The following is a 26,773-nucleotide window of genomic DNA, read 5'->3' as shown; positions in this document are numbered from 1 at the left end:
TGTGACTCTCAGCACACTGATCTATTAATAAAATGATATTAATGTTTCAAACACGGATTGAGTTCTATTACAATTATCACATATATATATATATATATATATATATATATATATATATATATATATATATATATATATATATATATATATATAATATAGACGTAGTATCAGTAAGTGTTCAGAAGACACTTCACCACTAAAACTGCAACCTGAAATGCTGTGTAATGAGTCGAGCACGAACTCATGTGACAGACGGATGGACAGATATGCTGGACGTGTGTGTGTGTGTGTGTGTGTGTGTGTGTGTGTGTGTGTGTGTGTGTGTGTGTGTGTGTGTAATAACCTCACACACACATATAAAACCCTCACAAGGAAAATGAGAGCGAGACGAGTGCAGTGCTACAGACCTTCATTCAGGACACTGATGACTCAGAGGCTACACCTGCACCCAGTGCATCATCCAGAGCTCACAGGTTATCTGTTCAGGTCATCTCCACACACACACACACACACACACACACGGTAAATGAGACAGAAGTGGACATACGTGAGTGTGTATATGGGTGTGTGTGTGTGTGTGTGTGTGTGTGTGTGTGTGGTTGTGTGTGTGTGTGTGTGTGTGTGTGTGTGTGTGTGTGTGTGTGTGTGTGTGTGTGTGTGTGTGTGTGTGTGTGTGTGTGTGTGTGAGAAAAAGGCTAAGACAAGAAAATGATGGAGAGAGAAATTGATGGACCTGCAAACCTCCAGATGGAAAGAAGATGAAGGAGGAGATTTAGGCTAATGAACATGTTTGTTCCTCTGTGTGTGTGTGTGTGTGTGTGTGTGTGTGTGTGTGTGTGTGTGTGTGTGTGCGTGTGTGAAGCAGTTGTGACTTGATGTTTACTTTTAGCCGAAGCCATGCTACAATACACCATGCTACCCATGCTGGGTTCTGATTGGCCTATTATTTTTATTATCTAATTCATACACCTGAGGGTTAAGGGCCTTCCTCAAGGGCCCTCTAGCGACAGCATGGTGATGTTGCGATTTGAACTCAGAACCTTCTGATCAGAATATCTTCACCCCTGAGATCTCAAATTAATTAATTATCAGATTATTATAAGCAGTGAAATATTTCTGAGTAAACACATCCGGATATTCGCTGTTAATAAGGTCAAATTTTGACCACCATTTTTGTCCTATATGATTTTTTTTTGAAGGTCTTTATAGTGATCAAAGTCATGTTGTTCTCAGGATCAAAATCACTTCAAATTCCCAAAATCAGAATCAGTCTTAAGATTTCTGAATCAAAGAAATTTAAAGGACAGACAGAAGGATTAATGGAAGAACTGACTGAAATACAAAATGTACAGAATGTAAGGACAAAATAAAAGAGAAAAAGAAGGACAGACTGAATTACAGACTAAAACATGACCCAAAACCAGACTAAAGGATGGACTAAAGGACAAAATAAAGGACAGACTAAAAGACAGACCAAAAGACAGACTGAAGGACAGACTGAATTACAGACTAAAACATGACCCAAAACCAGACTAAAGGATGGACTAAAGGACAAAATAAAGGACAGATTAAAGGGCAGACCAAAGGACAGACTGTAGGACAGACTAAAGATAAGACTGAAAGACAGACTAAGGGACAGATTTAAAGTCAAACTAAAAATTAAAAGACACACCAAAAGACAGACTGAAGGACAGACTGCAGATAAGATTGAAAGACAGACTGAGGGACAGACTGAAAGACAGACTGAAGGATAGGGAAGATTTTCTAATAACGTCTTTATGTATATTAGCAGAAAATTAACAGGCACATGGGCAGGATGTGATGTCTGGCATTGTCCTTGTCCCCCTGTCTGGTTTAGCAAAGTCCATCCCAATTAAAATCAGCACCAACAGTGTAAGTATGCGTGTGTGTGTGTGTGTGTGTGTGTGTGTGTGTGTGTAGTTATTGTGTAAGTGCACCAGGTTGCTGACACGTTCTGGAGTTTGCAGCGCAGCGCAGGAAGGCAGGCAGCAGCTCAGTGTTTTGACTGGAGGGGATCCCCGTCCCAGGAGCTGGCTTTGAGTCTCCGCTAAAAGGAGGGAGGGAGGGATGGAAGGAGGGAAAGAAGGGAAGGAGGGGATTTAGCAGGAAGGCAGAGAAAACAGGTTCAAACATTTTTCAAGAGTTCTGTCATTTTTTATCTGATCAGCCCTGAGCACTTGGAAAGCGAATAAAAAATAAAAAAAAAAGTGGTGGTGAGACACAAACACACACACACACACACACACACACACACACACACACACACACACACACACACACACACACACCAAGGTCTGGTTTCTCGGTCCGGATCGGCATCTGAGGTTCCAGAAGGAACCGGGACCAAGCGGAAGCCAACTGCGGTCTTCTGTTATCACTCATTCCTTCACTTTATGAATTTGAATAAATGGTTTGTTATCAGTGACGGGGTAATTGCTAAAGCCGCAACCCCTCCAAAACACACACACACACACACACACACACACACACACACACACACACACACACACACGTGAAATAATAATAATAATAATAATAATAATAATAATAATAATAATAATAATAATAATAATGATACGTAGCCACAGGTGAATAAATTGGTGGAATAAATTACAGAAATGCATGCCTTTTAACACTGGAGGCCATCTTGGATGGCAGAGAGTAGGCGTGATCCTTCATTAAAAAGGAGCCGCAATAATCAAAGAAAAAGGAAGCAAAAAAGGAGGAATTAATTTTAGAATTAGTATGAACTGATTATTTTTCGCAGGACCGTGTGCACGGGGAGTGCCGACCAGTGCAAGTAGAGACAGAACAACACCCCCTCCACCTTCACCCATGCTAACAACACACCAGCCTACTTTCCATGAAGCTTCAAACAGCGCCTTAGGAGAAATGCACAGCACGAGAAAGAGAGAGAGAGGGAGAGAGAGAGAAAGAGAGAGAGAAATGGATTGTGACAGGCTGCTTCTCTCTCTAATCCCTCTCATCTCTTTCCTCTCTTTCTCGTCTCCCTCTTCTCCCTCTCTCTCTCTCTCCGGGCCTCCTATCCTCTCCTCTCGGTCGTGGAGCCTAAGGCTAACATCTTTTCTCTCCACACTTTGAACAATCTTATAGCTGCGTTATTGCACAAATATGCAGCCTTCTGTTTTAACCTCTCGTCTCCCGACGTCTCCAAACATCAACGTCAGACTCGAGCTCCAAGATATGACAATGGTTTTGCTGAAAAACATATAAAAAAAATTATGTACTGCTGGGTGAAAAAAAAGATGGAGGGAAAAGATGAAAAATGGATTGCGATTCCTAAAAAGTAGAGAAATCGCAAATTTTTGGAAAGTGGAATTATTTTTACTTATTAAAATTGATCTAGATTTGAGGAAGAGAAAAATCGTTAAAATAGCTTTTAATATATAAAGTGAAAATATTTAATTTAAATAAAATGTACAGGTTTAGACCAGGTTTCACTTTTCATGATCCGTGATCGGGTTCAGGAGCATCTGGGTGGCAGATATTTAAATATTGAACAATGTCTGGGAGATGTAAAGTGTATATTCTGTTCTAATCTCATTCTGTACATTTCTTATAGTTTTTCGGGGCATCGATGTTGCGCTGTACTTAAAGTGTGATCACACAGGCAATTTAGTAGTTTTGTTCCATTTTACAGCATATATATATATACACACACACACACACACGATGGTTCGACCTACGTTTGTTTTTATTTTACGATGACGTTAACAAAACGATTTTTATTTTTGTGCTACATTTGAATTTTTGTACGATACATTTGTACGATGCCGGGATGTACGTGTCTCTCGCCTTGTAAGATGCCTTACTCTCAACAGCGGTTGACAGAGGTTCAGTTTCCGGGTGTTAGAGCATTAAATGTTTCCTGTGTTTTTGGTGCTTTAAAGCCCACATACATATACATTGTACATTTTATACATTATGGTAGTGTACATTGCTGTGTTTTGCTAAATGATGTACTTTAATTTATCAAATTATTTACAAATTAGTACACTAACAGTAGGATAGGACATGTCATCAGAACACATCTCCAGTCAGGGACGATCGATCGATCGGTCGATAGATAGATAGATAGATAGATAGATAGATAGATAGATAGATAGATAGATAGATAGATAGATAGATAGATAGATAGATAGATAGATAGATAGATAGATAGATAGCCAATACTTCTAGATTGAAACAGACAGACAGACAGACAGACAGACAGACAGACAGACAGACAGACAGACAGACAGACAGACAGATAGATAGATAGATAGATAGATAGATAGATAGATAGATAGATAGATAGATAGATAGATAGATAGATAGATAGATAGATAGATGGATGGATGGATAAATGGATGGATGGATGGATGGATGGATGGACGAATGGATTAAACACATGGGTGATTACATAGTGTTTTTTTCATGCTGGCTTTCTGTTGTTTGCGATTTGTAAATGCTTTCACAGTATCTGTCGTGCAGGAGATAAACTGGGGAGGTTTTTATCCCTCCACTGTCCTTTCTTTTTTTGCTTTTTAATATGGTAATGAACACAACAATGTATCGCTCCATCGCTCTTTAAATCCATGGAAATACATTTCCCACTACAGGACAGGAGAAACACAGCAGGCGTACGAATTACACACTGTACCTCCAGTGTAGCAGATCTGAACATTTGTACGTGGACGGTGTGTTTCGGCGTGTGTTAGCTTGCAGGGATGAGTGAGAGAGATAGACAGAGGGACAGAGAAAGAGAGAGAAATAGAGATAGAGAGAGACAGCCAGCCAGAGGTGAGTAGTGACTGTTCTCTGACCTGCACACTGCCTCCAGGCTCAGGCCCAATCTATGGCCTTGTAATGAACTTAAGCACTACTTTAACAAGGCATCCTTTTCAAGGGCTGCTCAGGTCAAATGTCACAAATCCACAAGTTCAAAGGGCTTCAGAATTCCCCTGACACAAAGAGTTAAATAGCTCTCTCACTCTTACACACACACACACAAGCCTTTGTGTAAGGGTAATGACAGGACACGGCAAAACGAGCATCAGTTTTAACCAACTGACCCTAACGCTGATCATTGGGTTATGTTAACAAAAAGTGTCAAAGGACCACAATGTAGACAGAAGATATCAAGGAAGTGTGTTGCAAAAAGACAAATATATCATATATTTATTTTTCACTTACACAAATGTTTTTTTTAGACACCTGACCATAAGATTGGTATGTTCTTCCACAATTAATCTTCATTTTCTGTTAACATTCCTTCCATTCTTCTGGGAAGATGTTCTGCTATATTTTGTGGAGATTGGAGCTCATTTAGATACATGATTGTTAGTAATGTCAGGTGCCTGATGTAGGTGGGGTGAGGAGACCTGGAGTCAGTGTTCACATTCATTCATGTTCAATAGGGTTGAGGGTTAGAGCTCTATAGCGGGAGATTTTCCACTCCAACTCATGGAATGTATATGTTCATGGAGCTGGCTTTGTGTACAAATGTCATGCTGGAACAGGTTTGGGTCTCCTCAGTCAAAAGGGAAAATGTTATCCTACCGCATCGAAAGGCATCCAAATACACTTGTTTGCCTTCAACTTTGTGCTACCAGTGGTCTATAAACCATAGAGTGGTCCTGGATGAACAATCTCAAGGTCTATGGCCAGGGCAATGATTCAATTTTGATAGTTTTCTTTCTTTGTTTTACCAGAAGATTGTGAGTTCAAATCCCAGCACCACCAAAGCTGCCCAAGACCTCTGAATGGCCAATATGAATGCATTCTGTATGAATGGCAATATCAGTGTAATAGGCGTGTTCCTCAAACAGGAGGAGGGAGAAAAGGAAAATTTTTCGCTGGCATCTTGATATCTTCATCAAATTTGAAATATAAATTGATGAGACATGTGGATGGATGGATCCAATACATGGATGGACACCTAAATGCACAACTTTGCTGAATTACTTTCATTTGCTAAGCGTTTTTCCATGCCAGCTTCTTGTTTTTTATCATCCGGAAGTTTTTCTGAAGACGTTTGCAGACATCGAGACGTTTCCCTCGTCTCTCCTCACAGAAACATTCAGTTTTTGCTTTTTAATATAGTAATGAACACCACGATGTTTCGCTCCATCGTTAGCAAAATCCATGGAGAAACTGAGAAACAGTCAGGGACTGAAGACTGATCCTATCCTTTCAATCTGTCGCACGTGTTTTGCCACGAGACTCAACCTTCCAATAAAACATAAAAGCTAGCAAAATCTAATCAATGCCCTGCCGTTAGACCTCTCAAAGCACGTGCGTTGTTACGTCCATAACCACTGCGTTTACTTTAAAACAGAAAAAAAAGCATTGTGTAATACACTACAGCGTACAGGTGCCTCATTGAGAGCCAGAACTTCTTGTAACTCTGAGCAGAGTGTTTAGTTTGGACACAGTGTTTGTGTACAGAGGAATCCCCTCTCTTCATACGTCTCGTTTCTGTGGTTTGCAGTAGCCCGTGTGAATGAGTCATTATTGTTTTTTTCCTCTCTTGGAAGTGCTGGGATTCGGCCCACCCACCAGCGCCAGACATGTCCAAGACAGGGTAAATGAGAGAGAGAGAGAGAGAGAGAGAGAGAGAGAGAGAGAGAGAGAGAGAGAGAGAGAGAGAGAGAGAGAGACTGAAAATGAGAGAGGGAGGGAAAAAGGAGGGAGGGAGGGATGGAGGAAGGAATAGCCTGAGGGCTATAGGTGGCCCTCTGACCTGCTCAGACATGCACCTGTTCCACTCGAGAGTTTCTCTCAGTGCCCACCAAAAAAAAAAAAAAATCTCATATCCAGTATGCAATCTGCTTTTTTTTTTTTTTTTTTTTTTTTTTTTTTATAAGCTAGCAGCAAAAAACGTTTCTAAAGCTAACACAAATGAACTAATGTGCTAATCAGCACGCCACTTTGATTAACCTTGTTCTCTACAGAAAACTTAACAATAAGAGATGGTATATGGATCTACTGTTGTTGTGAGAAAAGTTGTGAACATAGAACTTGTCATCATACATGCGTTTTGTGTCTCGATGCATAGCCAACGGTAAGATGTGGTGTGATACGATTCACCCCATTATGATGCAGTGCGACTCCGATTTCGATCAAATTCATTGGGGAAAAATATGAAGCTCTGCAATTCAATATGGAACAGATAACGACTTTTAACGCATGGCCCTTTTACAAACAGATTGTGCAAAAAAAAAAAAAAAAAGAAGAAAAGAAAAGAAAAGAAAAGAAGATTAAATAAAAGCCATTCTTTTCAAGTTCTGTCTCCAGGAGGATGCAGCTCTACCTCTGCCATGTTAATCTGTATTCATGTAGCAGCAGTGGTGTCAAAAGAATCTACTAGCAATCGATCTACATATAAAATATCATGCACAAATTATTGGTCACTTTTTAATTAATAAAAGTGTAGCGCAAATAATACATAAAAAAAAATAATCAACACTTGCCTGGCTAGCATCGAGCTGCTGCTATAGAAAATCCATCAACCAATCAGATTTGAGAATTCCACAGCAGTGCGGTTAATAGTGTATATAATATTGCTGTGCAAAAAAACTCAAGCGCTTAATATTGTCAGTTGCTAAGCGATGGTAAGAATGGACGCCGATCGATCGTAAACCAGCCTGCTGCCCGAGGCGAACGATTTTACTAGCTAGCACCTACCTGTTAAGCTTTTTATACATATACACACAATGTAAAGTGCGGTGGTGTTAAAAACGAGACGAATCTGTCAGGGATAGCGACATTTCTCTCAGAAGTGTTGGCGAAAAATACTAAGAAAAGACAAAATTTTTGTCAAATGGCACAGATTTTGCATCGAATATAGCGCTAATTTCCACAGGCTCGGCTATAATGAGAAAATCCAGTGCCAAGAGAGTTTACGAGATTTGACACAAAATTGGAAAACGTTCGACTTCTGATGGCACGAATAAGACGAGAGAAAATTGGACTGTTTTTATACAACCGTCAGGTAACCATAGTGAACCTGTTTACTGCAAATGCTACCTTATTACATGGAACCTACTTTTTCATGTTCTTTCAGGAACATAATTAACGACACACAACCACACATACACATCCTTTTCATACATCAAAGCAATTGTGCAACACTATGTGTTTAATACCCAATTATAGTCACACTATTTGGGCAAAAGTATTGGGACAAGTAAATCTTCCAGCCATATATGGTTCTTCTAACTGTTACCACAAACCTGGAAGCACAAAATTTTAGAGAGATTTTTAGATGCGCTAGCATGAAATTTTCCCTTAACTTGAACTAGAAGACCCAAACCTGTTCTAGCATGACAATGCCTCCATGCACAAAGCCAGTTCCATAAAGATCTCCTGCTATAGAGCAATAAAACTTATTGAACACCTTTGGGATGAATGTGAACGCTGAATGTACTCCAGGTCTCCTCACCTTATCTGCATCAGTACCTGAACACACTTGTGGCTGAATAAGACTCCACAACATCTTACCAGAAAAGTGAAGCTTATTATAACAGTAAATGGAGACTAAATGGGGAATAGGATGTTCAAAAAGAAGCACATACCACTCTTATGGTCAGGTGTCCACAAACTTTTCTCCATTGAGTCTTCACTCATTTCCATCCTACAGTTAGGTCTTCCATATCACATACTACCTGCTAACAATCAGGGAGGGTGAAGACAACTGACCACATCCTTTCAATCTGCTGCATGTGTGTCATCAGGTCATGCCGTAACACACACACACACACACACACACACACAGAAGAAAGAGCTCATGGGCTCACAGCCATCCATGTTAGATTGGCTGTTGTAGCTGTGATTGATCGGGGAGAGTCCTGCTTTTGGAACCATCTTCCAAGAATGTGGCCAGTTCCTGGATTTGACAGGGTTTAATCCCCAGATGACATGGCTGGAATTTTTATTTAAGAGTGCAGTTTGAAGAAATCTTGAGGTCCATCCATTAGATTGTTTTCTCTTTATTATTTATCTTCCCTCACCACTGACATTGGAGACTCTTTCCATATTCCTAATGCCAACACTGAAGTATTTTCATTTGGGAAGACTTTAATTTCACTACATTTCAAAATCAATTATCTTACGTTCTACTCGATTACATTTAGAGAAATCAGTCGTTCCATTGTTTGTGGGTAAAAAAACTTAACTGGTCAAACAATTCACCAATCAGGGTCGAGCGCTCCCTCCGTTTTAAACTCGTTTTGATCGGTGCTCGGTGTATCTACTGATCACTAACATACAGTTCAGCATCAGTTCAACATTTAGAGAAGAGTAAATGATGAAGAAACTCCAGACTCGAACTCGCCACAACACACGTGACCTCATTTATACAAAGTTTTGTGCTCATGATAATTGTAACAGAAATCAATCAGTGTTTGAGTCATTAATATCATTTTATTAATAGATCAGTGTGCTGAGAGTCACATTCGAGTCTTTACACATCAACTGAGGTGATTAAGAAAATAGTCGTGTGACTAAAATGATAATAGAAACATTATAGCCATAATAAATAAAACTTTGGATACTTACAGTAAGAACATTTGAAGGCAAATACTTTTACTCAAATGAAAGTTTAAATATTTTACAGAATCTCCACTTTAACTCAACCACACGGTTTGATTACTTCATCCACCACTTAAATGCCACCCTTTATTATCGATTATTCCCAGCTATAAACTTGACAATACAGCACAAGAAAAAGGGCAATACAAATTTTTGATGAGTTCAAGATCCTCCCTTAAACCTCGATTATAGGTGTGTTTGGATTGAACAGGTTTCCTAGTGTCTAGCGTTTTCACACAAATGCTACTCATGCAATGAGATTATATTTGAATGAGTAGTATTTTCTTCGGAAGAGAAAATCACACGCACATGGCGCATGGGTGAAGAATTAATGGACAGTTAGACAGTTAGCAGACGGTGTAATTACGTGTCTTGCTCACTCGCGTAGCAAACACGAAGGGGAAGGATCTCGGCTTCCAGTAAACACTACTTCGGGAGCTGATCTGGCAGATATATGGGCTTAAGTCATGGTTCGAGAAAAATAATTACGGATTAGCGTTAAACCTGGCATCCAATGAAGCAGAGGAATTAGATAACGTGCAGAAACAGGGGGGTTCGTCCTATTGATGTATTGTTAGCAAAAAGTACGAGTTAATTAGCCTGTTTTTTTTTTGGTTTTTTTCTGCACACGTACCGAGAGGTAAAAAGATCTGCTATACAATTAGATTGGCCTGCTGGAGGACGTATCGAGGTGGAGATTGAGCAGCTGATGAACGTCTCACGTATCAAAGGCTGCCTTAGTGAAAGTTTGCGGCTGAGACACACCGAATTTCAGGTGACATCAAACACACACGTATACGGACGCATTGAGAAGTGAGAGATGAGAAAGCATCAGTAGGGGAGGAGGCCGAGAATGCCTCCGAGGAGGATTTTTGAGCTGTTACTTCGATTTCAGGGCTTTTGTGTGGGTCAGAGCGAGGCGACGATGTCAGAGCTGGTGATAGGGTTGCACCCTGCAGGGCCATGAGGTCATGCTAAGCGAGTGAGCGTAGGAGCGGGTATACGCTCTGATCAGTGCGTTTGTTTACTCCTGATTGTCCACAAGGCCGCCGGGGACACCGGGACATCCCGAGAGTCCATCAGATACCAGGGTTGTGTGGCTATATCTCCTGCATTTGCGTGTCAGTGGAAAAAAATTTACTTGTGTGACATGAAAAGTTTGTGGATGCCTGAATATATTACTGCCATGTGCTACTTTTTGAACATCCCATTCCACACTGAGGCTACAGTTACTCTCATAATAACCTCCACTCTTTTGGGAAGATGTTTCACTGGATTTTTCTAGAGATTTTGGATAGATTTGTGAGATTTCATTTAGCCATTAGGAATATTAGTGAAGTCAGATACTGATGTAGGTGAGGAGGTGAGGAGGCCTGGGTGCAGTCAGCATTCACATTCTTCCCAAACAGGGTTTATAGAGCTCTATAGAAGAAGATCTTCCACTCCAACCCATATTTTCATCTGGATCATTACGTGTGTTATTTTAGAGCATGCAAAGAAATCCTGTACATTCGTGTGCTTTCAGTATTGCAGTTATAATATCTAAAGGTGCTTTTTCAGAACTTTTACACTTTTGTTGTGTAGAACCGAATAACTTTACATACCTTTGTTAGAACTCTTTGGATGTGAGTTTAGATAAGCAGTCTCATTTACTGCCATTTAAGACCAAAAGATGGATGACACCAAGATTTTGGCAGTGTAAGAAAATTCAGGGTGAAATCCAAGTAGGTTCTGAAAAAAAACCACTTATAGTTGAATTGGATTGGATGATGGAAAAACATATATTGGTGGTAAAATAAAAATAAACAAACATTTTAATGGGCAGAAGCCTATTCCCTGCGGTTTTTCACGTTTGCTACGTCAGGAATGTGTAGTTTGCAAATTTTCTAACCGTGGGTCTATTGGAGAAGTGTTGAGGGTGAAGGCCATAGTGAGGGATTTGTATCATTTTAATCCTCATCGAACCATTTACTGAGCCCTTGAAATGGGGGTGGAGTCATCTCAGATGAGACCACACCCCTCAGTATAGAAATCTAAGGAATTTAAGGCAGTGATCTGTCTGTCCAAGCCAAACGGTGTTAGTTTTAAATAAATAAATAAATAAATAAATAAATAAATAAATAAATGTCCACTCAGTTTTTCTATTCATTTGTCCCCTGCTTGTCTGCACACAGTAACCTGAAAGATTCTTCGGATGGGTACGAGTACTAGCTTTCACACTCCACATTGAAGATGAAAAAGGAAAAGCCTTTGTTACAAGGAATTTTTATGAGTTCCCCCAGAGGGACAAACTAAAGAACGCTTTGAGAGTGCAACTACATGCAATGTATAATTCCTTATTCACTGAGCACATCCAAAACCACACCCTTTCAGGCAAGAATTATATAATTAGCCAATTTGTAGCCTGGAGGTGCAGTCGAGACTGTCCAACGTGCTCATGACATCCCGGAATGCACTGCAATACACAATAAAAGGTTACGTTTCGAAGCCTGAAGGATCTCTTTAGTCCCTTTTGGGTGAATGAAGAGTTACTGACAGTTTACATTTAGTCATTTGGGAAACATGTTTTAGGCAGAGTGGCGTGCAAGACGGAAAGGAAAATACTACAAATAATAGCAGTCATTGTAGAAAAAGTGCAGGTAGTGGAAGCAAAGTATGGGCAAAAAGAAAATAAATAAGGTTTGATTAGTTAGAGCGCAGGAAGATGATTCGACTGTTTCATCACCACAGCAAAGCAGTCTTGCATTTATACCTTATAGCAAGACAGGCCCTGGAGAACGTTACAGAAAAACAGGCCCTGAAGGACATTTCCTAAAAAAATTTGAAGAACAATAAAACAAACTCTGAAGAACCCTGGAGAATGTTACAGAAAGACAGGCCCTGAAGAATGTTACAGAAAGACAGGCCCTGAAGAATGTTACAGAAAGACAGGCCCTGAAGAATGTTACAGAAAGACAGGCCCTGAAGAATGTTACAGGAAGACAGGCCATGAAGAATGTTACATGAAGACAGGCCATGAAGAATTTCTTTTCTCTTATTCTGAAACAAATCTGAAGTATAATATAGAAAGACAGGCCCTGAAAAACCATGAAGAACATTACAGAAATACAGGCCCTGAAGAACCATGAAGAACATTACAGAAATACAGGCCCTGAAGAACCATGAAGAATGTTACAAAAAGACAGGCCCTGAAAAACCATGAAGAACATTACAGAAATACAGGCCCTGAAGAACCATGAAGAACATTACAGAAATACAGGCCCTGAAGAACCATGAAGAACATTACAGAAAGACAGGCCCTGAAGAACCATGAAGAATGTTACAAAAAGACAGGCCCTGAAAAACCATGAAGAACATTACAGAAATACAGGCCCTCAAGAACCATGAAGAATGTTACAGAAAGACAGGCCCTGAAGAACCATGAAGAACATTACAGAAATGCAGGCCCTGAAGAACCCTGAAGAATGTTACAGAAATACAGGCCATGAAGAACCATGAAGAGCATTACAAAAGGACAGGGCTCTGAGGAATCCTGGAGAACCTTATAGAAAAACAATCTATGAAAGACCCTGAAGAACTTTATAGAAAGACAGGCTGTGAAAGACCTTGAAGAACATTACAGAAATACAGGTCATGAAGAACAATGGAAAACTTTATAAAAGGACATGCCCTGAAGAACCCTGAACAATGTTACAGAAAGACCTCATTTCAGGCCCTGAAAATCCTTTAAATCCTCTTTTAAGTAAACTGATGCAAAGTGTCCAGAATAATCAGTCTGTCATTTTCAGAATTTTTATTCGTATTGGTTTGATACAAGGACAAAAATGATAATTAAATAAAAAAAATTGTACCTCTGCATTTGTTCTCTTTTCGGTACATTCCTGTACCATGATTTTTCTGTGTAATAACATTAAAAAGTTAAAATACACAATAAAAAAAACATCATCGACTTCAGTGATTTCCAACTTTTGTCTCTAATAAGAATTTTAAATTTTTCCGAATTCACATTTAAATACTGACCACTGGGTTTTCAAGGCAATTTAGACTTCATTATAGTTGCTATATTTTCACAGTAAATGATTTTTGTAATAAATAATTGAAGTTTAGGATTAAAAGAACTGCATTTGAGCTACAATAATGATAAACATTTTTACATCCATGTGTCAATCAGGAAACAGTTACACTGAATAACTTCAACAATGATGAAACTGTAACGAATGGACATTCAGTGTTGAGAATGACTATGGGTTCCCTTTTGAGTCTGGTTCCTCTCAAAGTTTCTTTCTCATGGCTTCATAAGTAGTTTTTATCTCACCACTGTTACCACAAACAGGCCCAGGAGCAGCTGATACTCAGGGTTTGGTATCAGAAAAGACAAACTTTGAGAATTGTATTGCATTCAATACTTATAGGATCAGAGCATAAACCATGTATATAAATGAAACTTGAAGCTACACAACATGCAACACATTATGAAAAATTAAATGAGGACCCAAGTGTTTGCTATCGGATATTTAATGTGTATTTGAAACAAATATAGAGCTACAAAGCTGGACAATAGAAGAAAGTGCTCAGGATGGGTTATACTGCATCAGGATTTCAGCATTCAGTGCTTTTATAAAATCTTTAGCGGGACTTTGTAATAACGTTCGGGGATGTAATGATTTGCTTAGAGTGTCTCTTCCAGGTTAGAACGTTCCCTTGAAATTTGTTCATGAAAACAGTACAATTTATGGCATTCGGTAAACGTCCTTATCCAGATTGACTTACATTTATCTCATTCATAAAACTAAGCAGCTATGAGATTTAAGGGCCTTGCTCAGGGGCCCAGCTTGGTGTGGCAAGGATTTGAAATCATGTCCTTCAGATCCAATGCTTTAACCGCTAAGCTATGACCTCCCACTCTGGATGCACAGAAAGGATTTACGACTATGAACCCCACAGCTGACATTCTCTGAAAGAAGGTGTGAATGGCTTTATGAAGGAAAGGCGGAGGCTGCACTTGTTTAGCGCGCCGTCAGGAATAAAGTATAAGTCAAAATATCTCCGACGCGTTCCATTGGCAAAGGCAACAGCCCCGTTAATAAGGGTTCAGTTGTGTTTGAGCCTGTCATAAGAGCAAGCATGTTAAAACACAGGCAATGTTTTTTTCCAGCCTTTTTTTAGCGTTATGTCAGGCAGAAAAAAAAGAGAAGAAAGCAATTAAAATGAATTGGTTTATGGCATGCCTGTTATCGGCGCAGTGCTACCGAGGCTGTGTTTAGGCAGATGCCCACTGCATAGACTAGCATTGCGCTACGATTCTTCTGTCAGCTACTGCAAAACTGCAACACACACGTAGGCGAATAAAGCTGGACAGAAGCCAGATGGCTGACTCAGTTCTCAGACATCAAAGTTTACTTCAGTGATGATTCGCCAGTTAATTCGAGGTCGGTGGAAAATTTCAGGTTAGAATAAAAGAACGTTTTTTTTTTTTTGTTGTTTTTTTTTACGGAGTACACGTCATTGCAACCGAAACCTTATTATAGTCTTTTATAACCAAAAACAAAGTTCATAAAAACCTTCCCATTTTACCAAATCATCACAGATTCCAACCCTGATGCATGTTTTTCCCCCTGTGTCTTTCTCAGGTCCCTAGCTTTGGGGCAGCAATACTCATCTCTGGGCTCCCAGCCCATCCTGTGCGGCTCAATCCCTGGTCTCGTGCCCAAGCAGCTGCGCTTCTGCCGGAACTACATTGAGATAATGCCCAGTGTGGCCGAAGGGGTCAAACTGGGCATCCAGGAATGCCAGCACCAGTTTCGTGGTCGCAGATGGAACTGCACCACAATAAAGGACAACCTAGCCATCTTCGGCCCTGTGCTGGACAAAGGTAAAGGCTCTAGGTTTATAAACTGGCACGAATACACCCATATATCGCAGACGATCAGCCAGGTTTGCTCGCCATTTGCTTGGGGGAACAAATAAATATTTACACACCAGGGGATTAAGGCTTTAGGCTACCAATCAAAAGACTGAGTTCAAATTCCATCAAGCTGCCATTGCTGGATCCTTGCACAAGATCCTCAGCCCTGCACTTGCTTTGTATTTCAACTTCGGATAACAATTTACAAAAACATTTGCAATACTTCTTTTACGTACTCGCACCAAATTACACCAAACTAGAAGTTGCCCAAGGAGGCTATGTTTCTAAATGAAAGTCATACTGAGCACTTAAAAAGGGTTTTCTCATCCTTAGCTAGTCTTGAAGAATATCAGGATGTCCTTTCTCTGAAACATGGCAATTATCAAATGCTTTAAAAGGCGGATTGGGTGTTAACATGAAAACCTCAGTTTCTAATCATAAGCAAACTAGGTGGTCAGCTAGTTTGCTTACCAGCCGCTGGGGTGGAGGGAGTAGCACAATGAGCACCCCCTGCCCCACCACTGCCCCCACACTTGCCCTTTTAAAATATTTACCTGCTGAAGTTTAATATATTGTATATGTTTACATAGCTGATTTCAGGTAATTTTGCAATGATTATTAAATGTGTTTAACCTTTTTTATGGAAATTTGCGAATGATTTGTATGGTGTGGAAGAGGAGCATTGTGGTGGGAAAGTGGAGCCATATATATATACACATTTCAACACTGAACACTTTGAAAGGGGACCAAGGATGAGATTTATATTCAAGTGGTCGCTCAGTGGTTAAGATGTTAGACTTCGTCAGAGTTAAAATCCTAGCCCTAGTATAACCATTCTGCAACTGCTGGGTCCTTAAACAAGGCCCTTAACCATCAACTGCTCTGCTGTAGTTCTGCTTAAGGGTGTCTGCCAAATGCCATAAATGTAAATTACTATCTGTTTTTTTTTTTTTTTTTTTTTGGTAACGAGCATGTAATTGTACAGCTTCCTTGATTCAGATTTAACTTTAATTACAGAGCTTGTTTGGCTACTACAGATCTTTGGTCCCACAAATATCAAATTGCAAAAAAAGCATTCGTCAATTCTTATTCTCCAAAAAAAAAAAAAAAGAAATCATCAGGCCGGAGGAGCGTGCACCATGCTGAGAGATAGCGAGCGAGCCCCCTAGCTGAGGTGGCCTGTCCTGGAGGGTGAAGAAGTGCAGCCCTGTGATCAGGAGCAGTGTGTTAGCTTATGTGTCCAAAGGAAGCCGGTCAGCGAGTGCGCGCAGTGAATGAGAGGAAAAAGAGAGGGGAGGCCAAATGAGATTTCAAGCAATAGAAAAGGGCTGGGGGGTTCCGCTCAACCCCTACTGTGCGTGAAGGCCGGTATGAGCCATCTCAGTGTGCCTCTTACAGCCTGGCTCCCACGAACAGCCCATTCACACGCCCTTTTGACTGTGTCATGAAAATGGCCTGAAAGGGAATCTCCCATCCTTCCCCATCATGGAAAGAGAGAGAGGTAGGGAGGGGTGCATGATGGGCAGAAGGAGGCCTGTGGAAGAGGTCAGAGTGGCCTAAAGACAGGGAGGATACTAAGAGGGTAGTGGTGTTTGAGAACATTAGGGATGGCTGTTTGTTAATTTGGGGGTCGATTGAAGAAGCGGGACGAGAAGGAAAAGGAATTAAAAGGGCGAGAAGGAAAAGGTGGTTGGTATGTGTATGTGTCGAGGTGGAAGGGGGAGGTGGGGGTTGGTCCTGTTGGGAATGCCAGGCTAGCTCTGGGCAGAGCTAAGCTGGGCTGTGGGGGTGCGGGTTGCTGGGTCCTTTTGTGTGGGTAATACAGTGTGACACCACAGAGACAAAGGCGGATTCATGGGCTCAGCAGGTAGCGAGAGCAGCTCTGCGTTTGGCTCGGGGCCACGGCTCCTGGGGCCATCGGCTCACAGCGCTCTGTTGTAGTCTACCCAGCTGGGTCTGCCAGAACCGACTTGGCCTCAAACGGGCCTCCCACCCTGAGAGGTGTGTGCCCAAATACACACGCATAAGGGAATGAGCAGCACACATTTACTAGCAACAGCAAGTAAAACGTGTAAAGTAAATTAGAACTGGGTTCAACCAATATCCTGTTAACAAATGTGGTTTCTTTATTTTTATTTATGCAAAACCCACCTGTGCTGGATGCATACAATAGCAAAGCCCTTGCGTGACTGCATAATGGATTGCATCATCTGAAAGTCGCCTGATTTTGATGAATCACGCTTCCTGTCTAGCCAATTAGAGATCACGTCTCTCACCTTTTCTCTCTTACGTAACACTGTAGTTCCCGCAACAGTCTTATGCAACGATGTAGTTAGTCAACAAAGAATGCAAAGATTAATGAAATGTAATGAATGAAAAGAGATGGTTTAGTAAACAAGGAAATCCTTTGGAAATTGATATCCGGTATCTAATCTAAGCACTATATTACTGAAAACAATTATAATTCAAATTTAAGTGCATCAAAAAGAAACAAAAGATATTCCTTGAATGATCCCAGGTGGAAATGGAAAGACTTTTGTTAGCTTCTGAAAAGGTTCCTTCGGTAGAAACAAGAGTATTCCTGAACTCCCCCAAATGATCCAAGATTTCTAAAGAGCAGCCTGTGTTTTGTAAAAAATGCATATTTATAAAAAAAATTCAGGAAACATGTAAACATTCTTAAGCACCTTAAAACGTTTCCTGTGGATAAAACAGATAAAAACTTTTGAGTGCCCAAAGGGCTTCTGAAAAGGTGTCTGCAGAAACATGCCTTGTGTAAGTGTCCTCATGGCTAAACCACATTTAAGTCTGTCTAGAAAATGACAAGCCAGAGATCTCATAGTGTTAAAAATGTTCCATGTTCTCAGGACATGTATGCATGTGTCTGTACATGTGGGACATATAGGAATGAGTGGTGTGATGGGTGGGGAAAGGTGGTCAGGAGAAAGATCAGCAGGGATTAGCAGGGAGCGTTCACTTGACCGTTGAAAAGACCGGCGTGGTAGGTTCAGTGGCCCCTTAGGGACAGAGTCCAGATTAAAAGAAGGAGAGCTTCGGTAAGTGTGCTGCGATTGTGAAACAAAGGTGTCCGGTTACCTAATAATCTGTTGCATTCAAAGTAGAAGTAAATCTATCTCTCAGCACATGCCTTTTGCAAAGCAAACACATAAACCCACCGCTGGATTTCACCCACGTGCCCTCAGGGGCTTGATCTAAAGAACTGGAGTGCCTTTAAGATGACACAGTGTCACTGAAACCCAAGGTAGCATTAGGCACAAACGACATGTGCAACAATTGAGACTGTCATGTCAAAGATGTGCCAGCGCATTGATATTTCGTAGCACATCCCACAAAACGATCTGTGCCCTTAAGACATTGTCTGATGTCAGACTTTCAGTAGGATTGCAAATAGAAAAATCTGGACCCTCGGGACACGACAGAGTTTTTCAGATCACTTTAAAAGCTTGCACCAATCATCGCACATTGGCATCTGTTCCTCAAAGAGTCTCAAAGGTACCCTTGTAGCAGTTAAAAGAATAATCTCTTTGCCTTGTTTCTGTCTCTTGTTCATTTTTCTAGCCACTAGAGAGTCTGCGTTTGTCCATGCAATTGCCTCAGCTGGCGTGGCCTTCGCAGTGACGCGATCCTGCGCAGAAGGGACCTCCACCATGTGCGGCTGCGATTCCCATCACAAAGGGCCACCAGGCGAGGGCTGGAAGTGGGGCGGCTGTAGCGAGGATGCCGAATTCGGGGTGCTTGTTTCCCGAGAGTTTGCAGATGCCAGAGAAAACCGGCCGGACGCACGTTCCGCCATGAACCGGCACAACAACGAAGCTGGGCGAATGGTAAGATCTAAATACCACCGGTACATTTACCATCAGGTCCATCGATGCAAAGGAACAACCATAAGACCACCACTGAGCAGATATAATTTGCATGGAGGCTTATTTTGAGAGCAACAATAAATATTTACAACATACAAAGTTCTATGATAAGGGTATTTGAAAACATGTGTTTAGGTACAAAGCGAATGTATCTTATGAACCTGTAAGCAAGATTAAAAAAATTTCCTAAAGGAAGGTTAAAAAGAAAAAAAGATCTGGCTAATAATCCGAGCTTCTGGAGGACATAAAATTAAATAAAAGGGAATTAAGTGACTAAGACAACCAACAAAGCATTTCTTACATTGTTCGTGGGTGGGACTCAGCCACAGCTCAAGGTGTTAAATGCATGACAGATCAACTGTCAAGAATTGCCTGATCTCTTTTCGGAGCGCCTTTTAGCCCCAAAAGAAGCATTTATATGTGAAATTACTGGGTAATTACCTCCCTGATCCTTTCATACCTCGCATGTCTTGCATCCCTGCTGAATTCCGTGACAGAGGTGTAAATGCAGTTAGTGGTTTGAGGGCGGTGGGAGGGAGGAGAGAAAGAAAGCGGCAGGGCTCGGGATTTTCGCCCGTCAGCTTGCTGCTGGAGTCGATTAGCGTTGAGGCTGCTGAGGGGCAATTGGCAAGACCACACCACAACACGGCGGCCCTTTGATCTGCGCTCGACAGGAGCAGCGAGAGACCACAGGGGCAGGCATGGAGACAGGCAGCCTTGTCAGGACCCCAAGCCGCCCCACCTGCCTCTCACACGCCATTGTTTCTGAGTGGGCCCTGGGAGGTGCCCCGGGCCTGACGAGTTCAGGACATGATGTCAGAGGCCTTGGCTGGGCCCCGGGGGGCCGCAAACACCTGCCTTCCGCCGCAGCTGGGGAATTCTGGGGAGCTAAATATAGCCAGGGAATTAAAGCAAACAAACCAAAACAAAGGAAAAGTGCCACTGGCGTGCTCGCTTGAGCGGGACTTCTTATGAGAATTAGCTAAACACTGAAACTGCCTGCCTCCGTTTTCAGCAGCTGCAGAACACCTGTAAACAAGGCCTGGCACTAAGCACTTCATCAGGCAACCAATGTGGGAGCATCTTTTTCTGCACAAACCAACACTTTACAGTTACAAGCTATATTTAATCAGCATATGAAAGCAATCCTGAACACTATGGGCCTATTTTGAATTAGCCCTTTATAGAACTGGGGACTATGATTTGCTGCAAAATAACAAACTAACGGGAATTGGTTGTTTAGTGGACAAGGCTCTGGGTCACTGATCAGATGCTTAATGTTTTAGGCCCTGGTATTGCAAAGCTGCTACTTTTGGTGCCCTTGAGCAAGGCCCCAAAATTGGAAAATCCAAAAATGTAATTGACTGGTAAAACTTTTTTTAGAATATTTCAGTACTTTTTTAGTCTTGGAAAATTCCATACATTTAAAGACTTAGGGACCTGTAAAAAAAATGTCTGAGTTGAGAATTAATAATGTATGCAGTCCTGACGAAATTACAATTTATGAAAACACCTGGTCAGTTTTTAGGGTTAGCATGGATTCAAGATTATTTAAAGAGCAAGTCAGTAGCTATGCAGAGAGGAGATGCCAGTAACAAAGCGTCTACCTTTGTTTTCTTCAGTTTGTATAAACACTTGAGGATCTGCTGTTATAGGAAATTGTGATGTCGTGAAAGTAATCCTAACCACCTGGAAGTTGAATATTATGTTAATAAGTGTTTTGTTTCTCCTAAAGAACATCAGTTTACCTTTTTATTTATTAAAAAACAAACAACCGTAATTTTTGTCTGTTTCAAGTTACATTTCATGCTGTAGAAAGTCCATAAGAAGACGTTCCTGCCATTAAAAGAAAAAAAAATAAATTTATACAGATGGTCCCCAAGTAAAAAAATTGTTTAATCTTATGATGACAACTGCAAGACAAAATTGTAAAAATATTTTAAGTTTCATGCAGCAGGCAAACTGTGGCGTATGCTCCACCCTTCACTTACGTATATACGCTAGTGTAAGTAGATGTTTTGCTAAATTATGTACTGTAAGTGAAATTATTAAGATTCCTGTGGCCTAGGCCATGTTTCAACTTACGATATTTTCAAGTTACGATGGGGGTCATCAGAACGCATCTCCATCGTAAGTTGAGGAATACCTGTACATCAACAATTTTGAACCCAGTCTAAGTCACATTATTCAGGCTCTCATTTCTCCTTTCTGCTTAAGACCATCCTGGAGAACATGCACCTACGCTGCAAGTGCCACGGCTTGTCCGGGAGCTGCGAGGTGAAGACATGCTGGTGGGCACAGCCCGACTTCCGCTTGCTGGGCGACTACCTGAAGGACAAATACGACAGCGCGTCCGAGATGGTCGTGGAAAAACACCGGGAGTCCCGAGGCTGGGTGGAGACCCTGCGGGCCAAATACGCCTTCTTCAAACACCCGACTGAGAGAGACCTGGTCTACTATGAAGGCTCGCCCAACTTCTGCGAGCCGAACCCCGAGACGGGCTCGTTTGGCACGCGCGACCGCGCCTGCAATGTGTCGTCGCACGGCATCGAGGGCTGCGATCTTCTCTGCTGCGGCCGCGGCCACAACACGCGGACTGAAAAACGCAAAGAGAAGTGCCATTGCATCTTCCACTGGTGCTGCTACGTCAGCTGCCAGGAGTGCATACGAGTCTACGACGTACACACATGCAAATGAAAAAAAAAAGCGCGAGGGAGGGCGGCAACGAAAGACTGAACGAAATAGGACTGAGTAGCCTATACATGTACACACATGGCCACACACATCCACACACACACACACACACACACACACACACAGACACACAGACACACACTCTTACTCACAAGATTGTATTGAATACAGAACACATACCATGGGTAGTGACACTTCGGTACCTAAACTTTTAATATCCTTTAATAACATTTGAGCCTCTTTTCTGGGAGATTTAGCAACCATGTGATTACAACTATCATTTCTGATGCATTCCTTTTTTATATTTATTTAATCTGAACAGAGTGTAGCACGTTATCACCCAAAACTTCGCTGTCTTTCGCTATCGCTCTAGCTGTCACTCTGGCTCTCCTCATCATCTCTCCTCGAGGCCTGCTGGCTGAAACCGTATTTTACATTATGCAGATGTGAAAAGAGCTGGAGGCTGGGGGAGAGAAGGATAAAATAGGTGAAGGAGTGAGGGAGTGCGCTTACTTAACTACTGATCACCCTGAGCCCAAAGTGTGTCTGAAGGCTTGGGTCTTTAAGCCCAGATAGACTACAAGTAATGATGTAATCCTCATGCTTTCCATCATGGATTAACTGATCCTGTACAGGTGCAAGGAGCACTCCAGCATCTTGTCACAATGGCTAATGAATTTTAAAACATCTCAAGTTAACCTGCATGTAATGGAAATCTCAGGGCGGTTGTTCAACCGTCTATGTTAAAAATTCATGACAACGTAATACAAAAGAAAATACAACACACACCCTTTTTGGTAAAAAGGAAATCTATGGGCAGTCAATGAATCCAGGCTCAATAAATGATTTAAAATACACCATAATGACAAAAGTATTGGAACACCAGCTATTTGTGGTTCTTCCATAAACCTTTACCACAAACTTAAAGGGACATGGATGCGCTAGCATGAAATTTCCCCTTCAATTGAGCTAGGAGACCCAAACCTGTTCCATTATTATTGATGGTATTTGGCCCTTTGTTCAGAGCAAAGCTCAGGGGTCCACAAGGGGCAGCTTGGTGTGGCTGGAAATTAAAATCGAACTCACAACCTTAAACCCAATGCCATTACCACTAAGCTACCACTGTCCCCAGCATGACATTTGTCCACCTAGTCAGCTCCATGAAGATATGCTTTCCATGGGTTGGAGTGGAAGATCTCCTGCTATAGAACTCTGATCTCAAAGATAATCTAAAACACTGACTGCACCCCAGGCTTCCTCAAATCTCCACAAAATCTATTGGAACATCTTCCCAGAAGATTGGCGGTTGTAATTGAATAAGGACTAAACGTGGAATGTTCAAAAAGAAGCACATACCAATATTATGCCCAGGTCTCCACATACTTTTGTCCATATAGTGTATGTTACTAATGCTAGATTTCAACAGACTGAATTCTTATTTACATTGAAAGTCTATGAAAAGTCAGTGATTTTTGGCAACGAGTTTGCAACTAAATAATGCAAAACTACAATTTTCCAAGGTTAAACAATGACCTCAGTTAATTTTTTTGTCACTTATAACTGAAATCGAAGGCTGGTATGATAAATTCTGGCAATATAATTTTTTTTTAAATAAATGAACAACCAAATAAGTAAAAATAAAAAAACTACAATGTATTTCATTGACATTTGATATAAACAAAATCACCTACATCAGACAACTGGAAGTTTAGCTTAGAAACTGTAACCCTAGTTATGAGAAGTATCTTTTATAATGAAAAGGCAGTTGGCTTTTCTGATTTGTAAAAAAAAAAATAATAATAATAATAACTGTTTGGCATAAATAACACAAAATTACAAATTAATTCCTTAGTCATCAAACCACGTCAATAAAAATGCTAAAATACACGACTTGATACCACAGAAATGACTACACTGCGTTTCATTCAAAAGAATTCACAAGTTTGTAGGGCAGTTGTAGGTCTATCAGTAACCATTTTACTAAAATTATTTTTGCTATTTATGGGAAAAAAATGTATACATTATGACAGATTTTAACCAAATTTTTTACCAATTTTGTACCAATTTTTCCCAATGTTGAACAAAAGCTACGTCTTATACCTCAATACTTTATCCACTCTGCCTTTTTAAGAAAAATTATTTAAATCAAGTCTAGCGACAAAATTCAACACCTGCCCTTAGACTTCTGTTATAAGTGGATCTGAACTGCACAGATTTTCAGTTTATTTCTCTGAAAAATGTGAATTTCTCGTGTGTGATACTCATACACACGGAAAAAGATGTATTTGAGTAGTCACTGATCTCACACACACACACACACACACACAGTACAACACAAACTGACAAAGTCCAGAAATCTCATCAATAGGAATATGCTGTATTGCTGAAAAGACACGAACGGCGGTCGTTTGGAGTCTCGTGCAATGAGTTTCATTTTATTCACATCATGTTGCCAGTGGTTAGAAGGAAGAGAGCAGGTGGGTGTCAATCGGCTACCTGTCTGAACCAAGCCAAAGTGTTTTCAGGTAGATGCCAAACCACCACCTTCATACAAGACGGTATCAAAAAGTTTTGAGACGAGTTCTATTCATGAGAAAGTACTTCATTTATCTAATTTTCCACACGATCACCTTGAAAATAGTCTCCTTGCACATCAATACAGTGCTGCCAGCGTTCCTGCCACTTCTAGAACGTGTCCTTAAAGTCTTCTTTTTGGAAGCGTGACAAACACTTTCTGTGATTCGCAGAATGTCAAAACAGCGACCTTTGAGCTGCATTTTCATCTCCAGCAAGAGGGCGAAGTCCGCAGGAGCCGAGTTTGGAGATTAGGGTGGGTGCGGAAGAGAGATCATGTTGTTTCTGGCGAGAAACTCACGTATGAGGAGAGCTCAGTGACAGGGTAACACACGTGCTCAGAACAGCACTGGTTGAACAGCTCCTGATGTACACAGGACGATGTCTTTTGGCACACTGACTTATGAAGATCGGTGCTCCCTGTGACTGTGCATGCAGCCTTGTGCTGCCATCTGTTGGCATGTTACAAAAATCCTCTCAAAACCTTTTGTTACCACCTCGTTCACACCCCAATATACAAACCCACACACACACACACACACACACACACACACACACACACACACACACACACACACACACACACACACACACACACACACGTGTATCCAGAGGTGTAGAGTGAAAATTTGCACTTACAAACACACTGAGTAACAGAATGAATGTTAGGAATTTGTTATAACCATCTAACCTTATTCTAACGTCTCTAGATCTTGGAAAGGGAGAGGATAAATTGGGATCTTGAATTCTATCGCTGCTGTTCGGACACCCTAAAAGACAAAGCAGTCTGGGTGTCCTAACCCTAGTGCATGTGTGTATACGTGTGTGACGGCTGGCTGACGTCGAACCAGTGAGACGACAGGCCTTCACAGATAACCAGACAGGCACAGGGTTCCACATTGTACATGTTCCAACAGTCCGACACGTATCCCATTCATTACGTTTAACTACAGAAGCAGAAGGTAGACATTAACGTCATCTCCTTCGTATTAGAACGAGCTCCACCAACCATCCCTGGTCATTTCAGCACTCCCTTTCTGTTCCTCCCAGCCCGCTATATATCCAAAGTTTTGTACAAAGTTATTAATTCCCGTTCTTTCTTTCCTTCTTTTTTTTTTTATTTCATCGCCTGGAAATGTTATGTTTTTATAAATATTATTTATTATACAATGTATATATCTGTATGACTGAACTAAGATTATATATTTGAAGAACAACCTACTGTCTCATTCTCTTGATTTATTATGGGTAAAGTATGACTGAAGACATACCAACCAACGCAAAGAAATAATAATAATAATAAAATAATAAAATTTTATATATATATATATATATATATATATATATATATATATATATATATCACACACACACACACACACACACACACACACACACACACACACACACACACACACACACACACATATACTTTGTGCATATATACTATACTATAGTTTTTGTAATTTTATTTATATATTATATATATATATATATATATATATATATATATATATATATATATATATATATATATATATATATATATATATATGTACACTGGCAAAATTAGAGAACAATTTATAAACAATTGAACAATTGTGAAATAATGTCATCATCACTGCTCAACAGTTGATGGAGTTTTTGTCCTGTCTATACCATGCTACCAGAACACCTTTTCCACAAATTAAGGCATTTAAAAAAACATTATTTTGCAGAAAACACACTGATCAAAATTAGAGCACAACAATGACTGTAGCATGGAAAAAGATTACAACAATATTTTCTAAAGGTTGAAACAGTCAGCAATTAGTAGGAAGTGTACAGGCCTCTGCTCTGAATGACTTCAGCACATCTGCGGCCACAGGACAGCACTAGTCTCTCACACTGCTCTGGTGTGATTCTGGTCCACTCTTCTTCCAGTCTCCTCCACAGTTCGGTGACTGTAGTGGGTTTCTTGGCCATAACTTTGTCACCAAGGATTTTCCAGAGGTTCTCTATTAGGTTAAGATCAGGACTGTGGGCAGGCCATCTCATTATTTCAATGTTTTCAGTTTCAAGGAACTGCTTTACCCGTTTTGCTGTGGGACATGGAGCGTTG

At 40.8% G+C, this 26,773-nt stretch overlaps 1 protein-coding gene across 1 annotated transcript in view; it reads left to right on the top strand.

The window, feature by feature from the left end:
* The window catches only part of wnt3 (wingless-type MMTV integration site family, member 3), a 32,579-nt gene extending 6,701 nt beyond the window's left edge, over nt 1-25,878 (top strand). The window contains exons 2-4 of the mRNA XM_083556625.1: nt 15,246-15,487; nt 19,100-19,365; nt 21,622-25,878. Coding sequence (XP_083412751.1) covers nt 15,246-15,487; nt 19,100-19,365; nt 21,622-22,101 — 988 coding nt within the window. The 3' untranslated portion in view covers nt 22,102-25,878. The remainder of the gene's footprint in view (nt 1-15,245; nt 15,488-19,099; nt 19,366-21,621) is intronic.
* Nucleotides 25,879-26,773: the final 895 nt, after the last annotated feature.

This window comes from Silurus aristotelis (assembly GCF_946808225.1).
Source record: "Silurus aristotelis genome assembly, chromosome: 12".
In the NCBI taxonomy this organism is placed as follows: Eukaryota; Metazoa; Chordata; class Actinopteri; order Siluriformes; family Siluridae; genus Silurus; species Silurus aristotelis.
Note: the sequence above shows the minus strand (reverse complement) of the source record. Positions and strands in the feature narration are given on the sequence as shown.